This window comes from Pelobates fuscus, chromosome 11 (assembly GCF_036172605.1).
Source record: "Pelobates fuscus isolate aPelFus1 chromosome 11, aPelFus1.pri, whole genome shotgun sequence".
In the NCBI taxonomy this organism is placed as follows: Eukaryota; Metazoa; Chordata; class Amphibia; order Anura; family Pelobatidae; genus Pelobates; species Pelobates fuscus.
Window position 1 is genome coordinate 137,933,941 of NC_086327.1, and position 16,676 is coordinate 137,950,616.

The 16,676-nt window shown below is 45.2% G+C and overlaps 1 protein-coding gene across 1 annotated transcript in view; it reads right to left on the minus strand.

Annotated features, from left to right (window-relative positions):
• Positions 1-6,049, minus strand: part of IGSF9B (immunoglobulin superfamily member 9B) — a 101,880-nt gene extending 95,831 nt beyond the window's left edge. Inside the window, exon 1 of the mRNA XM_063436949.1 lies at positions 5,954-6,049. Within this exon, the coding sequence (XP_063293019.1) occupies positions 5,954-6,029 (76 nt within the window). The 5' untranslated portion in view covers positions 6,030-6,049. The remainder of the gene's footprint in view (positions 1-5,953) is intronic.
• Positions 6,050-16,676: the final 10,627 nt, after the last annotated feature.

Sequence of the window (16,676 nt, forward strand, 5' to 3'; positions counted from 1 at the left end):
TAACACAGTAAAGGAGTTTAAGCATGCATGGGATAGGCATAAGGTGATCCTAGATATAAGATAAGGCCAGGGACTAATGAAAGTATTTAGAAAATTGGGCAGACTAGATGGGCCGAATGGTTCTTATCTGTTGTCACATTCTATGTTTCACTCCCCAGCAGCCGTGTGCAGTACAGGGAGCGGAGGGTGTCGTCCTTCCTCCCCAGCAGCAGAGTGTGTTGATGGGAGAAGAGACGGTCGGTCTCACTCCCTAGCGGCAGTGTGTGTTACAGGAAGAGGAGACAAACTGTCCGTCCCCCCCAGCAGCAGCTGGATATACAGTTAGAGGAGACAGGGGGACAGCACCCCTGACCCCAATGGTGCAGATGGGACAGTCATCTCTGCAGCAGACTTACAGGGATATTGGACGGCCGGTCCAGATCCCAAACCAACCCTGCAGGAATACCTGGAGGAGGAGGTAGGTGATCCTTCCTCTCCACATCAAATTCCCAACTGGGTAATGGGGTTAGTGGATGAGACGGCCGCTGGCCTCTGCCCACCAGGTACTCATGGCTCCATGCCTGGGAGCACAAGGAAAGTCGGGGGTGACAGACACCCACTCAGCAACCTGGGACATACAGTACAGAGCACCAGGTCAAGTAGTTGTGTATGGGTGGGCTACTCGACAAACTCAGGTGCCGACCAACAGATTGTCAGGTACCTGGTTAGTCTTTCATTGGGGGGGGGGGGAGGAAATGTGAAGAACTGAACCTCGTCACGGGTGCTTGGAGGGAACGCTAGCTCCCTGGCGGCCATTTGCATGGACCAAAACCGCGAATAGACTTCAGGGAGACTTAGCCGCGAATACCCTGGAACTATTTTTGTCATGAAGACTTCATGGTTTGCGGTAAAAACTATGACTTCCAGGAAATTCCTGAACTGATCTGGGTGATTTTTGGATAGGTTTGTCACCCAGATCAGAGCTATCAGGGGGATGTAACATTTGTGGGGATATTATGTGTTTTGTGGTACTTTTGGGACTTTATAGAAATGTGTGTTTTCTCTGCCTGGAGATAATTGGGTTAATACACTGTCTGACTCAATTATCTCCCAGGCAGAGGGGAGGGATTGTATGCTATGTGTGGGAAGGTCATGAATTGGAATACGGTTCTTATTGGTCTGTGAATATTGTAACTCAGTTCCCCACAAGGTCCATGTGGGCGTACCCCTTGCATGGGAATTGTCATATAAGGCAAAGTGTGGCACCATTAAAATCAGTTCCTCTTCACCCTCAACATATAGCCTCGTCTCATGTGTGGAGGGGATAGCTATATTCACTCTAGGTGTTGCTATAATATAATCCTACCCTGGGTATAATCACTAGCTCTTATAAGAGCTGTTCCTGCTACGCTCTCTGGAGTAGGAGGAGAGGTTCACCCACTGGAAGCTGGATCCTGGTCTTGGGTCCAGAGTGGGTAAAGAACGGCAAGACCCTGACCAAGCTGCGGCAGTTTGGGGGTCTACGGTGCTAATGGTGTCTGGTGGAGTGCTTGGAGTCCTCCGTGAGCATTAGGAGCATTGATTGACAGAGGTACCTGGTTGGGGTGCCAGGTGGTGTGTCACAATTCCCTTTATGTATTTAAATGTTTCCATCATATCCCCTCCCCCCTAAAGTATCAATATCCTTCTGGAGATAACGTCTCCAGTACTGCATACAATACTCCATGCAGGGGTGTATTTTTGTGTAGTGTTGGTGTTTGAATGCTGAGATTTAGGCACATACTCACACAGAATGACACTCATACATACACTGACACACACAGATACACAGGGGACAAACATGCAGATACAGAGACACACATGCAAATACACAGGCAAAATGGACATTATTTAGCCACCCTCCCTCCTGTTTCCTAGCTTTAGGGTACTTCCCTGGGGTAAGATCAGCTGGCTCAGGTTGTTGGGAGTAAAAGGATCTCCCATGCTGCACTCCCCTCATCGCTGTCTTCCTCCCGCACGGCTCTTTGATAGCTGCGAGTAAGTGGCCAGCTGGCTGACACTTCCTCCCAACAATGACACCATTATAGGGGCCCAGTCGCCCTCTTAAAGCACCGCAGCACAGATCGGGTCCCTGAAAACACATTGCCATCGGATGGCCCTATGGGCATGGGCCACCCGCTGGCCCGCCTCAGACTTGGCTTATGTACAGAATTTGAGGGGGCTCTCTTAATTGACTGCGAAAAGACAAAACTTATCAGTTGCTAAGTTTGGCTCCATGCTTTTACAAATAAGTAACATATGGACATAGTAACACTTCGATAATTTCTTTTTTTTTTATTAGTAAAATCTGTTTCAAAATCTCTACATGCAGCGTTTATTCAGGTTTCTGAACAATAGACCAGTTGTAAAATTATTGTAAGGTAAAGAAGACAACACTATCTTATAACCTCTTCTGCTGTAGGCTCAGTAAGGATACGTTTGAGCAGGGGTTCCCAACCCATTCTTCAAGTACCCCCACCCCCTACCAGTCCAGGATATAGGAAATACCCTGTTGTGGCTAATGGGGTTTTTTTTTTCCCCTTCTTCAAAAACACCTTAGACACAACAGGGTAATCCCTAAATCCTGGATTGTTATGGGGTACTTGAGGACTGGGTTGGGAACCACTGCGGTAGAGTATTAATTTCCCTTACGCACTTTTCACATCCCACACTATAGGTAACTTGACAATTGGCCAGCCTCAGCCAATCAATCAAGTTACACTGCAAGGAAAGGCATTTTAAATCTTGATATTGCAACTAGGAAGAAATATCACGGAAAGAAAAATATAAAGTAGTATTTATGCACCAATAACTTAATATAAAAACAGATTGACTGGGGGGAAATATAAACATAAAGCCAAATAACAGAATTGTATCTGCAATACAGAAAAGAAAAAAAAAAGTGTGTGAAAGTAGATTCATGGTAGAGATCATTTTTGGGAGGAACATTAGCTGGAACTCCCCCTTGGAGCTGTCATTTTTGCACATTCTAGTCACCAATTCACTGCTGTATTTCTCTGGTATGGAATGGGGTATTCAATGTGCACCATTCATTCTAGATTCTCACCATAAATACATCATTACCTCATTTTCCGGTCAACACATCCCACTATCCCAACGATGCATTATCATTTCCGCTACAGACATTTTTTCCCCACTTAGCAGAAGCTATTGCTAACATATCCTGTTATGCATAAAAAGAAGAATCTTGTGTATTAGTTCAGATCCACGGCTTATTTATATACAACTTGTGGACACCTTTTACAATTATCCTTGTGTTTCAGGCATGTGGCTGGGAATTTTGCACTCAGTAGAGTCACCTTAGATCAAGATGAATCTCTGCAATTACTGACAGGAACTTCAAGTTGTCATCGATCAAGAGCATGGGAACCACAGCCTGGAAATTAGATTGCAACGCCCGTCCTAAATCTAGTTAACCCCTCTTCTGCAGGCACCTGCAGAACCAACAAGGGTTTTCACAAGATATCCATCAAATCTGAAGAGAGGCACTGCAAATGAATATCCACATACAGAGAGTGTGTTACATTTGAAGTGGTTCAAGCCCCAACCCCTGGTCAACTGATGCCAACTTGAGTGAGAAGACTGATAGGGTTAAATACCCCCTCTCTCCAAATTAGGAGGAGGGATATAGTCCATACTAAGTGCAATACTGAGCTTACTTTACCAGTTCTCACTTATGAATAATGGAGCATGGACCCCTACAGTCCAGAAATACCAGAATCATAGTGAACTGAGGCATCATCTAGGGCAGCGAAACACAAACCTGAAATCTACCAGTTCCCTGAATAAATCTAAAACCAGCTGACGTGCTGTGCCCTTTAAATACCATGTGGGTAAAGCAGGACACAGCTTGGTGCTGTATACTGCTCTAACACCCCAAGTGTTAAACTCAAACATATGCTAATAAATGCACTGTGAGTGACGTATGCGATCACTTGCAGTGAAGTTCAATCACTCCAATAAAACAATCTGCCACTGGCACAACTAGTGGGGCCTGTTCCAATGGGGTTCATTCTTAAATTCAATTCACATACTGTCTTCTACTGTTGTCCCTGAATGGTGAGCAACCTAGCATCACCATGGACAGCTCTCCATCATTTGGAGGGAACAAGAACTTTATCTGATTCACACCACTCTCAAGGGGATGAACTCTGAGCTCTGTGTTTTGGGGAACACTCACCCACTTTCATCACCTTGCCTGAGATCAACTTGCCCACTCCCTGAGCCAACTACATCTAAGGTGGCTAAATCAATCTATGCACTGGCCTGCTGCTATGTTAATACTTTTGTGAAGAGTGACCTCTATATTACTTCGTGAGATACTCCCCCCACCCTCCCCCACAATACAGCGCCTGAATGATTCCATGTGGTACATTCACACCTCCACGTAAAATTACATACTTGTGTGAGTAAATCCTACCACACATCTGTTAGAGGTGGAATGAGTCTACTTACATATCATTAACCCCTTTTAGTGCCACAGAGCAAGTCTCTGCCCTCTGACAAGGAAAAAGTTACCTACGAGGGATTTAAAATTGCACCTTGTCCTATATTATCTATAGCAACATTCCGAAACGGAATTAAACAAATGTATCATCCTGTCCTCATTTGCACTTTGGAGGAAAAAAAAAAAGGCATTCCTGCTCAATAAACTGCTCATTAAGTCAGCCAGTCTCGTCCACACAATGACAGGCAGCGGGCTAGCGGGTGACAGTCACCCCCTGGGCCAGTGCTTCTATTTATAGTTTATACTATTATCAGAAGCCACTTATCAATCATGAACTGCATGAAGCCAGTGTCTGTGAGTGACCCAGGAGGGAAGCATTGCCTTCTGCTCTATATAACTGGATGCACAGTAAGAGGTAGCAAAGCATGGGTGGTCAAAGGGTGGAACTCCAACTTCTTTAGAACTAGAATACCCATAATGCTTTTACAATTTTTTCAATCATTTGATCTTCCCTGTAGTAAGATTGGCAAGAGGTTCTATGAAAATCCCAGTCTACAGACATTGAGATAGGCGTTTTGCAATGGCATGAATACAAATGAATCAATGCAACAAACCCTGTAATGGGATGGGGCATTTAAAAAAGCATTAAGGTCACATTTTAACTGCAGGATTTCTAAGACCTTGTACATTTCTCCTCATAACCCTTCCTGTTTGCTAGATTAAAGACATTTCCAATACTTCCCTTGGAATACAATATAAATGATGGCTCACACTACAATATGACCCTTTAAGAAGGAGGACATACATAAAGCAGTAAATCTATCTTCCCAACATGTCTACAAATGACAATGATTAGACGCAAAATGCAGAGCTAGGAGTAGAAAGTGCAACTTGAAGTTGGATTGTGCTTGTACAGCCTTATTTTACATTGACTGCTCCTGCTATATAGCCCTAACTGGAACAGGCTGGTGCTTGTTACAATTAGTTGGTACTGATGGTGTTGCTTTGGGTGCTGATGCAGATGATAGGAGTGATGATGCAGGGGATAAGGGAGATAGTGTGTCTGTGGGTGCAGAGGATAAAGGTGAACATATGATACTGAGGGAGCGGATATGGGAGGTCCCTATGGGTGCTAAAATCACTGAGGGTGCTAATGTGATGGTGATGCTGTAGGTGTTGACAATGTCCTTATGGATGGTGATAATACCCCTATGGGTGCAGATCATGTCCCAATGAGTGCTGTTGACAGGGATGCTAGGATAACAGTACAGTGCTGGCTGTCCCCTGGGTGCAGTACAGTGCTGGCTGTCCTCTCTGGCCCCTGGGTGCAGTATAGTGCTGGCTGTCCCCTCTGGCCCCCGGGTTTAGCACAGTGCTGGCTGTCCCCTCTGGCCCCCGGGTTTAGCACAGTGTCCCCCCCTCCCCCCGGTCCCGGTAAGTGCCCGCAGTAAGCTGCACTTGACTCACCTTGAGCAGCCGGCAGTCCCCGCAGCCCCCGGGCGCTGAGCACACTGACAATCAATGTGAGCACATAGCGAATCATAGTATAGCAGAGCACCAGTCCGGAGCCGCATCATATCCCGCCCGCCCGCCCGGCCAGCCCCGGCTCGGTGCACTCAGTGCCGCCCCATGTCCTTCTCATTCCCCCGGCTCCATGTCAGCCCAGTCCGGGCTCCAGCAACCGGGCGCAGCCTAGCCGGCTCTATACAGCCTCGACCCGCCCCCGCGACACGCTGATTGGCCGGGTGGAGCAGAGTGGGCGCTGATTGGCCGGGGCGGGGCGGAGTGGGCGCTGATTGGCCGGGGGAGGTGCCAGTCGGTAGTCGAAGCCCGACTGACCCGTTTCAGGTTAGGTTGCAGCGCGCGGTGCGCAGAGCCGCAGTATCATTGCGCAATGCTGGGGGATGGAGGCTGCGGGGACCCCCAAAACCTGGGCATACACCCCCAAACCTGACCGGGGACCCCCAAAACCTGGGCATACACCCCCAACCCTGAGCTGGGAAACCCAACTGAGCATACACCCCCCCAAACCTGAGCGGGGACCTCCAAATCATACCTGGGCATACACCCCCAACCCTGACCAGGGACCATATAGCACCCCCCACACCTGAGCATTCAGCACACAAACCTGGCTATGTACAACACACTGCAACACCAAACCTGGCCATGGACCACACAAACCATGGCTTGGAACCCCAAACCTGGCCACGGACCACACAAACCATGGCTTGGAACCCCAAACCTGGCCACGGACCACACAAACCATGGCTTGGAACCCCAAACCTGGCCACGGACCACACAAACCATGGCTTGGAACCCCAAACCTGGCCACGGACCACACAAACCATGGCTTGGAACCCCAAACCTGGCCATGGACCACACAAACCATGGCTTGGAACATGCCCCTGCAGCCTCACTGCTCAATCCTCTGCCATTTAGGAGTTAAATCCCTTTGTTTATGAACCCTAGTCACACCTCCCTGCATGTGACTTGCACAGCCTTCCATAAACACTTCCTGTAAAGAGAGCCCTATTTAGGCTTTCTTTATTGCAAGTTCTGTTTAATTAAGATTGTCTTATCCCCTGCTATGTCAATAGCTTGCTAGACCCTGCAAGAGCCTCCTGTATGAGAATAAAATTCAATTTAGAGATTGAGATACAATTATTTAAGGTAAATTACATCTGTTTGAAAGTGAAACCAGTTTTTTTTTCATGCAGGCTCTGTCAATCATAGCCAGGGGAGGTGTGGCTAGGGCTGCATAAAAATAAACAAAGTGATTTAACCCCTTCAGGACCGCTGACGGTTCAGGACCGCTGACGGTTCAGGACCGTCAACGGTAAAACGTGCGTTTGGACCGCTGACTGTCCTGAACCGTCATAACGGTCTGGGGCTACTTACCTGATCGCCGTCGGTCCCCCGGCGGCGATCAGCGCTCCCCTCAGCAGATCAAGACCCCAATAGGTGTCCATGTGTCTGCCTGCAGGGGGACTGTCTGTGCTGACAGGCAGTCTCCCTGCAAGTGGAAAATAAAAAATAAAGTTGCAAAATAAAGCAATCAGTGTAAAAAAAAAAATATATATATATATATATATATATATTGTCATACCAAGTGTATTTTTATATTTATATATACGTATATTAATATAAAAATACACTTCTAGACAGCTCCGCCGAAACAAGCCTAAAAAAGCGATATATTCACCCTAAAAGCCCCATCACCAACCCCAACTACGATATCGCAGGATGGGGAAGAAAGCTAAACACCAGGGAACCGTAAAACCAGCTGGGGCCCGCGATATCGGAGACCTTCTCCTCCGTCCCGCAAAGGCCTCAAGCCTCACCGCGCCAAAACAATATGGCGACGCGACCTCGGCCTCCTCCGAGGAACAAGCTATGGACGAGCTGGATGAATTCCCGAGCTCTGGGGGCTTACACCAGGCCTCCTCCGACGAGGACAACGAGTTACCCTCCACGAAGGGAGACATTAAAGCCCTTCTCCGCAACCTCCGTACGCTATTTGCCGCAGACGTGGCCGCTCTGCGTGAGGAAATACAATCGGTGGAGGGGAGAGTGAAGACTGTAGAGGGACCCTCCGAAGGCCTAACAGCCCGATGCATACAGCTAGAAGCCCAAAATACTGAGCTGCAGCGCGCCCAGTCACATCTTTCCGGCCGCCTCGACGCGTTAGAGGATAGGCACAGGAGCAGAAATGTAAAAATCCGGGGAATCCCGGAGACAGTGACCCCAAATGATCTACCGCAATACGCCGGAAGACTGCTTGCTGCTTTACTCACATCACCCCAAGCAACTCTAGCCGTGATCGACGGGATCTACCGCATCCCGAGAGCCGCAAAAACCCCGGCGGACACCCCAAGGGATGTCATAATACAACTACAGACACGGGCAGCTCAACAAACCCTCATGACAGCTGTGAGAGGAAAACCTACCTCTCTTTTTGAAAACTCTACCCTGTCCTTCTATCGGGATCTGTCTCGGCCCACGGTGCTCTGGAGAAGCCGATTCAAGCCCCTCACTTCCGCGCTCCGACAACACTCCATCCCATACAGATGGACATTTCCCAGAAACCTGGTCATCTCCCATGGAGGAGCCACAACCCGCTTGACGGAAGCAGCAGAGATGGACTCGGTGATGTTAGCTCTTGGACTGACTGCACACCCAGCGCCAACTACCCAAGCCACGAGACAGCGGCACCCCCACGTCTGGGACATGACAAAAGTGCGCACATTCCAGCCGACTGGGACTCCTGCTTCACCCTCTACCGCGTTCAAGGCGCAGAGGGTTAGCCGCCAACCGATGGGCACCTGAGCCATGGAGGGGCACACAGAAGAACAGGCTACCAGAACTGTCGGACTATACTGCTGAGTCTACATTTTATTTTTGCTGCAATTTTCTTATTAAGTTATGCTATGTTGCTTATGTAAACAGCCCAGTTACAGCATGTTACCTTACTCCTAACTCCCCTGAGCCTTAGCTTTCTGCCTTGGTAACGACCGATAACAGACAGGAATAAGCCCCACCACTCTTACATCCCGCCGGCAGCTCCTTAACTTTCTGCGGGCAGCGAACTCAGCGTAACCCTGCACACCAAATCCCCGAATATTGGCCACCTAGAGATACCAAGTAGGTGACAGTAAACTCATGGGTCTAGCCGCCAGTCAGAGCTAGAAAGCGTTACCCCCACAATTAGCTAACATATTTACTCAACCCTACACTGGCCACACCACCTGGGCATTCTGATAGGCAAACCACTCAATACAGAAGTATGGCAGTACAAGCTTTTTCACCTCACCGAGTGCCCCATTCTCACACCAAGCTATACCTACACACCTTCAACTCGGGGTATGCACCGACGGCGAATTGGCAGGCTAGGGGGTACCGATGAGGGTCGCTTACCCCCATATGATCCAGGACCACATAATTTGCGACACAATTATGTCCAACACAGAGAGACACCATCCAGACCCCCATTGACATAGTGAGTTCAACCTAACACGGCTATCTAGGGCACACACGAAAGACAACATGGTTCCCACACCTTTAGGACCGAAGCATCACTGAGCTACTCATGTTTATAAGTTACTTATGATTTACTTTACTTTAAAATATACGTTATACTTCACAATGCATAGTTTGAAAGCGCATGGACACTCTTTTGAATAAGCTAAATGTTCGACTAAAATGCTACAATGTTATTATTCATAACCAAAATGTGCATGACAATCTTTTTCCATGACATGTAAAACAAATGTTTAATCAAGTACCCAGATGTCGCTGTTGTGGCACATCGAGGCTTTTGGTATCTTTCTTGCACACCAAAAATAAAGAATTTAAAAAAAAAAAAAAAAAAAAACCACTTATATTTAAATTACACACGAATATATACAATATATATAATTACTATATATATGGTATATATATATATTATAAAATACAAATAATATGTTAATAAAAATAAATAACAAAAAATAAAAATAATTTTTAATAATTAAAAAAAAATATATATATATATATATGCAATTTTATTCTAACAGTATTTTGATATTGATATATATATATATATATATATTTATATCAAAACACACTTAGAATGTAATTATATATATATATATCTATGTATAAATAAATAAAAATAATACGAAATATACATATGTCCATATACATAATTACATAAATTTCATAAATATACACGTAGACGTCAAATATATAAATAGACCAGTCTTCCCTTTCCAACTATCGACCCATATTCCTGCTTCATTTTTCGTCAAAACTTGTCGTATGACTCACTTCCTAAATTCCAATTCCCTCCTCGATCCCCCTTCAATCTGGCTTTCGCTCTATTGAGAATGCTCTTACAAATGACCTAATCATAGCTAAATCCTAAGGCCACTACTCCATACTAATTCTTCTTGACCTCTCTGCTGCTTTTGACACTGTTGATCATGTCCTCCTCCTCCAAACTCTTCAATCCCTTGGTCTCTGTGACTCTGTCCTCCCATGGTTCTCCTCCCATCTCTCCAATGTTGGTTCAGTGTCTTTTGCAAAGACTCCTCCTCCTCGCACCCTGTCTCGGTTGGAGTCCCCCCAAGGATCTGTTCTTGGTCCCCTTCTGTACTCTTTATACTGCCTCTCTTGGCAAACTCATTAACTCCTTTGGATTCCGCTACCATCTGTATGCCGACGACACCCAGATATATCTCTCCTCCCCTGTCCTGCAACATGTCACTGCTTGCCTTTCTTCAATCTCTGATGGGATGTCCTCCTGCTTTCTGAAACACTCTCTCTAAAACAGAGCTTCTTATTCCCCTCCCCCCGCCCCCATAATGCCGATCCTCCTCCTTCGCTTTTCCTGCAAGTTGATGGTACTTGTATCAGTCCATCCTTGCAAGCTCGTCTTGGTATTATCTTTGATCCTGGCCTCACCTTTGCGCCACATACCCAGTATGTTGCTAAAACAGGTCGATTACACTTTAGAAATATCGCCCGCATCCACCCCTTTCTTACGCAAGATGCTGCCAAAGAGCTTGTTCATGCTCTGGTTATCTCTCACATGGACTACTGTAACTCTCCTAGTTGGTCTCCCCAAAAGCTGAACTGCCCTACTACAAATGGTAATGAATGCTGCCACCAGGCTGATCTTTTTCAGCAGTCACTCCTCCCATACCTCGCCCCTCTGTTGATCCTTACACTGGCTTCCTGTATCCTATAGGTGTCAATTAAAAATACTAACCCTTACCTATAAAGCTCTAACCAACTCTAGCCCCTCTGACTTTTCTTCCCTGATTCATAGATATGCCCCTTCTCGGTCTCTCTGCTCTGCTGGTAACCTTCTCCTGTCCGCTGCTTGAACCCTTGCTAATTCGCGCTTGCAGGACTTCTAGCGAGCGGCATCCTTCTTTAGGAACAGCCGGCCTACCCCCGTCAGACTCTTCCCTAGTCACTCAAAACACATCTGTTTAGAACTGCTTATGGACTCCAGGAGTAGCTTATCTATACTTTTCTAAATCTGTCCCTTGCTCTCCTAAAAGAGCCATACTCCACGCTCACCTCCAGCTTTGCTACTTTTCCACCTTGTTTGGTGGCTGTCACTCTTGCTGCCCTGTTGTGTATTTGTACCCCACCTTCTCTAGACTGTTAGCTAGTTTGAAGGGCCCTAATCTACCTATTGTTCCTGTGTCGTCTCATTTATTGTAAATTTCCTCATTTTCATAATATTGTAAAGCGTTGTGGATTAGTTAGCGCTATATAAATACCAATAATAACATTCCCTACACATTGTAAATATACCTTATTATATACATATATACAAACACACACATTCAACACATCATATACCAGGGGTAGGCAACCTATGGCACTTGAGGCTGCCAGAGTCAAACAGGGTCTGGCCTATCAGGAGTCTCATTTAAACTTCAGATATTTGCCAATACGAAAAGGTTGTGAAGGAAAATCCTCAATTTATGCATTGCACCACGTAGAGTAAGTGATCTCAGAGCACTTCCTCTTAACACTTGTGAATGGGAATCCACACTGGAGTAAAGCAGCCCACAGCTGCTATTGCAGCTCCTGTCCTTGACCTGTACCTGGTCATCATGGTCCCCACTGCACTCCAGGGAAGCCACCTACACTGCTAGATGCACAGAAAGGCACAATAACCCGCCCTCATACAAATAATACAAACAGCCCACACACGAACATACACACAACCGCAACACAACAATCCACATACATGCACACAATACCACATGCAGTACCCCAAACAACCCCACACATACACACAATGTGACATTTCCATCCACACATACAATTCCATAAGCAGCCCCCATACACAGCCCACATTCATAGGGACACAATACCACTAACTACTCATGAACATATACGCACAAATACAATGACGCAAAGCAACCGCAGTATGAATAACAAGCAGAATACGGCAACATACACACCTCAATTTAAAAAATAAAAATATAGGACCGGCACGCTACGGGCCATCACAATCTTATTTTGGCACAGTGCTGCCAAAAATGGTTGCCTACACCTGTCATATACCCTACACATAGTAAATATACCAATATATGTATACTGCAGATACTACAAGGCAGAATCAGGAATGATCAGGGAGCTAGCTTGCTGAGTTGCTTGAAGGGACTCTCCAGTGCCCCTCTCCTTCCCAACCCCCATTCCATGTTGCTGAAGGGGTTAAAACCCCTTCAGTGACTCATCTGAATCCAGTGCCAATGTCCCTTGGCGCTGGGTCAGGCTCCTCCCACACCGACCGTCGACGGGAGACCTAATGCGCATGCGCGGCAATGGCCACACGCGCATTAGACCTCCCCATAGGAAAGCATTCTTCAATGCTTTCCTATGGGGATTCTTTCGACACTGGAGGTCTTAAGGCATTGCGTGATGACGTCCAGCATTGTTTAAAACACTTTTCGTGTGTTGGAAGTCCCTCTAGTGGCTGTCTGATAGATTAACCCTGCAATAATTTTATTAAAACTGCAATAATTACACTTGCAGGGTTAAGGGTGGTGGGAAATGTATTGACTTAGGCAGGTAATCAATAAATGATTATGCAATAACTGATATTCATTATTAATGGTGCAACTTGCTCTAAAAATGGTAGACAGCTCTAAAAGTGAGCAATTACCATGGAAACCAATAGACTAGAATTTTACCAATGCTCTACACATATAGAACTTTGCCCCAGCATCTATCTATAAAAATCACAGTGTCATGGAGAGGATCGCTATATGTTGTTTCTGAAGTGAAAATGCAGTGTCTTGTTACGATGTATTACTGTATGCAATGTATTCATTAGCAGCTACTTTATACAGTGAAGTGTTTAATATAATCCCAGCAGTTTATCTTTGAATTAGGTAATGTGATCAGCATCAAATTTTTTTTTTAAAAAATGTAAAAATGGTTCCATGACACTAAATCTTCCACTTGCTAATTAGGTTTGCAGTTACGTAACCTACTAAAACTACAACATTACATAATTATGAAAACAGTAAAAGCAAGTTTAGATTCTCTTATTTTCCTGCTTTATGCCCTCTTGCATGAACACTAAACCTTGCACTATCCCTTGGTAGTGGGCATTTTGCAGAGTTCACAGGGTGTTGAAGATCTGCTATCCAGACTGGCTATGATTTTTTTCTGCCTTGGTCCAAGGATCCAACTATACTTTCCTAGTAGTATGGCTAATGCAATTTTCTACCAGTATTGCAGAATTATTATTAAAGTGGCCGGAAAGGATATATCACCGATAGAAACAAACATTTAAAGGGAAACTGATGTTTCACAGCATTCTTATTATTCTGCTTTCTTATACCCTAGTTTTAACATACATGTGTTTGTGAGATCTTAATAAAATTAAATGTAGAGATCTCTAACACTGCATTTACCTCTGCCCTGCATCCATATTGCCTCGCTGTCAAATATTATCAGTAGCCTTTCTACAGCGCCAAGATTCTTTCAGCACTTTACAATTATACAGAGGGGATGAATAGTTAGTCATTTACAGGGAAAATAATGTTGACAAATCCAGAAGGAGAAGAAGGACCTGCTGAAATTAGCTTACAATCTACATTTTGCTTCTTAATTGCGAGGGTTATAGGTTACCATACTGACCACACAGAGCTCCATCTCAGAAAGTATAAAAGTACCGTAACCGATGAGTAATGAACTACGCACTATGATTAGACTTTATGTTAAATGTTACCTTCTGATTTAAAAAAAAAAAATAGATTATATATATATATATATATATATATATATATATATATATATATATATATATATATATATATATATATAATTTTTTAAGGCCGTTTGGCCTGTATTTGTGGGAGGGGCTTAAATGAATCCACTCCCCTATATAAGGGACACCCCTTACCTGACTCATATCGCTTGAGGTCAGCATCAGAATGACCCTTCCACCCACTCCTCATTTCAACACTTTCTTTTCTTTCCATTTACTTTACTTTCTTACTCCATGGTGGGCCCTCTTTATTTACAGGCCTACCGTATCATCGGTCTCGGCACACCACAACCGACTTGCTCCCTTTATACTATCCTACGCTTATGCTGGATCCTTACTCTATATACGGCTATTTGCCCCTTACACAAATATATATATAAAATGTTTTACTTGCTGACAATTTGTATGTTAAGGGAGCCATAATCCTTTGTTGGTACCAGTTGTGCAGGGAGACAGGAACAGGGGATCTCCTTCGAGGGGTGGGGAACCTTCAGCTCTCCAGATGTTTTGGACTACACCTCCCATGATGCTTTGCCAGCATTGTGTGTAAGAGTATTATGGGGGATGTAGTCCACAACATCTGGAGAGCCGAAGGATGCCTATCCCTGCGGCTTACACCATAACCTTATAGCTGCAGTTATAATACACTGTGTGCGGGGAGACAGGGGATCTCCTTACACCATAACCTTATAGCTGCAGTTATAACACACTGTATGCGGGGACACAGGGGACCTCCTTACACCATAACCTTATAGCTGCAGTTATAATACACTTTGTGCAGGGAAAGAGGGACAGGGGACCTCCTTACACAATAACCTTATAGCTGCAGTTATAATACACTGTGTACTGGGGGACAGGGGGCCTCCTTACACCATAACCTTATAGCTGCAGTTATAATACACTGTGTGCTGGGGGACAGGGGGCCTCCTTACACCATAACCTTATAGCTGCAGTTATAATACACTGTGTGCGGGGAGACAGGGGGCCTCCTTACACCATAACCTTATAGCTGCAGTTATAATACACTGTGTGCGGGGAGACAGGGGATCTCCTTACACCATTACCTTATAGCTGCAGTTATAATACACTGTGTGCGGGGAGACAGGGGATCTCCTTACACCATAACCTTATAGCTGCAGTTATAATACACTGTGTGCAGGAAGACAGGGGATCTCCTTACACCATAACCTTATAGCTGCAGTTATAATACACTGTGTGCAGGAAGACAGGGGATCTCCTTACACCATAACCCTATAGCTGCAGTTATAATACACTGTATGCAGGGAGACAGGGGACCTCCTTACACTATAACCTTATAGCTGCAGTTATAATACACTGTGTGCAGGGAGACAGGGGACCTCCTTACACCATAACCGGATAGCTGCAGTTATAATACACTGTATGCAGGGAGACAGGGGACCTCCTTACACTATAACCTTATAGCTGCAGTTATAATACACTGTGTGCGGGGGGACAGGGGACCTCCTTACACCATAACCTTATAGCTGCAGTTATAATACACTGTGTGCGGGGAGACAGGGGACCTCCTTACACCATAACCTTATAGCTGCAGTTATAATACACTGTGTGTGGGGAGACAGGGGACCTCCTTACACCATAACCTTATAGCTGCACTTATAATACACTGTGTGTGGGGAGACAGGGGACCTCCTTACACCATAACCTTATAGCTGCACTTATAATACACTGTGCAGGGAACCTCCTTACACCATAACCTTATAGCTGCAGTTATAATACACTGTGTGCGGGGAGACAGGGGACCTCCTTACACCATAACCTTATAGCTGCACTTATAATACACTGTGCAGGGAGACAGGGGACCTCCTTACACCATAACCTTATAGCTGCAGTCATAATACACTGTGTGCGGGGAAAGAGGGACAGGGGACCTCCTTACACCATAACCTTATAGCTGCAGTTATAATACACAGTTGAAATACAAGTCTACTAGAGCAGCCTACTGGAGCACAGACAGTTAACCAGAATCTTGCAACATACGCATGCATCCATGACATAATTAAATGAAAATTTACGCTCTAATCAGCTCTTAGTACAGATTCTCCTCCTGACCTGAATGTAACCAACGCAATTGATGATATAATCCTGATAAATTATTCCAAGTGATAATATTTAGACATTAGCAGCTGATCATCAATGAAAGTTTAAATCTTACAAGTTATTCATGATTTTCTTGGCAACACTTTGGATGGAAACATTCAGATTTTCCCCACACACTAACACATGTCCCTAATACAAGTCCACTTAGTCATGTCAAACGCCCTCTCCCTGTTGAAGCGTGATAGGTACCTTGTTACTCACTCTCTTTTCAAATAGATCTTCACTGATCATCGGGCGTCTCACAGGTTAACATCTGTGTGTCAGAACTGG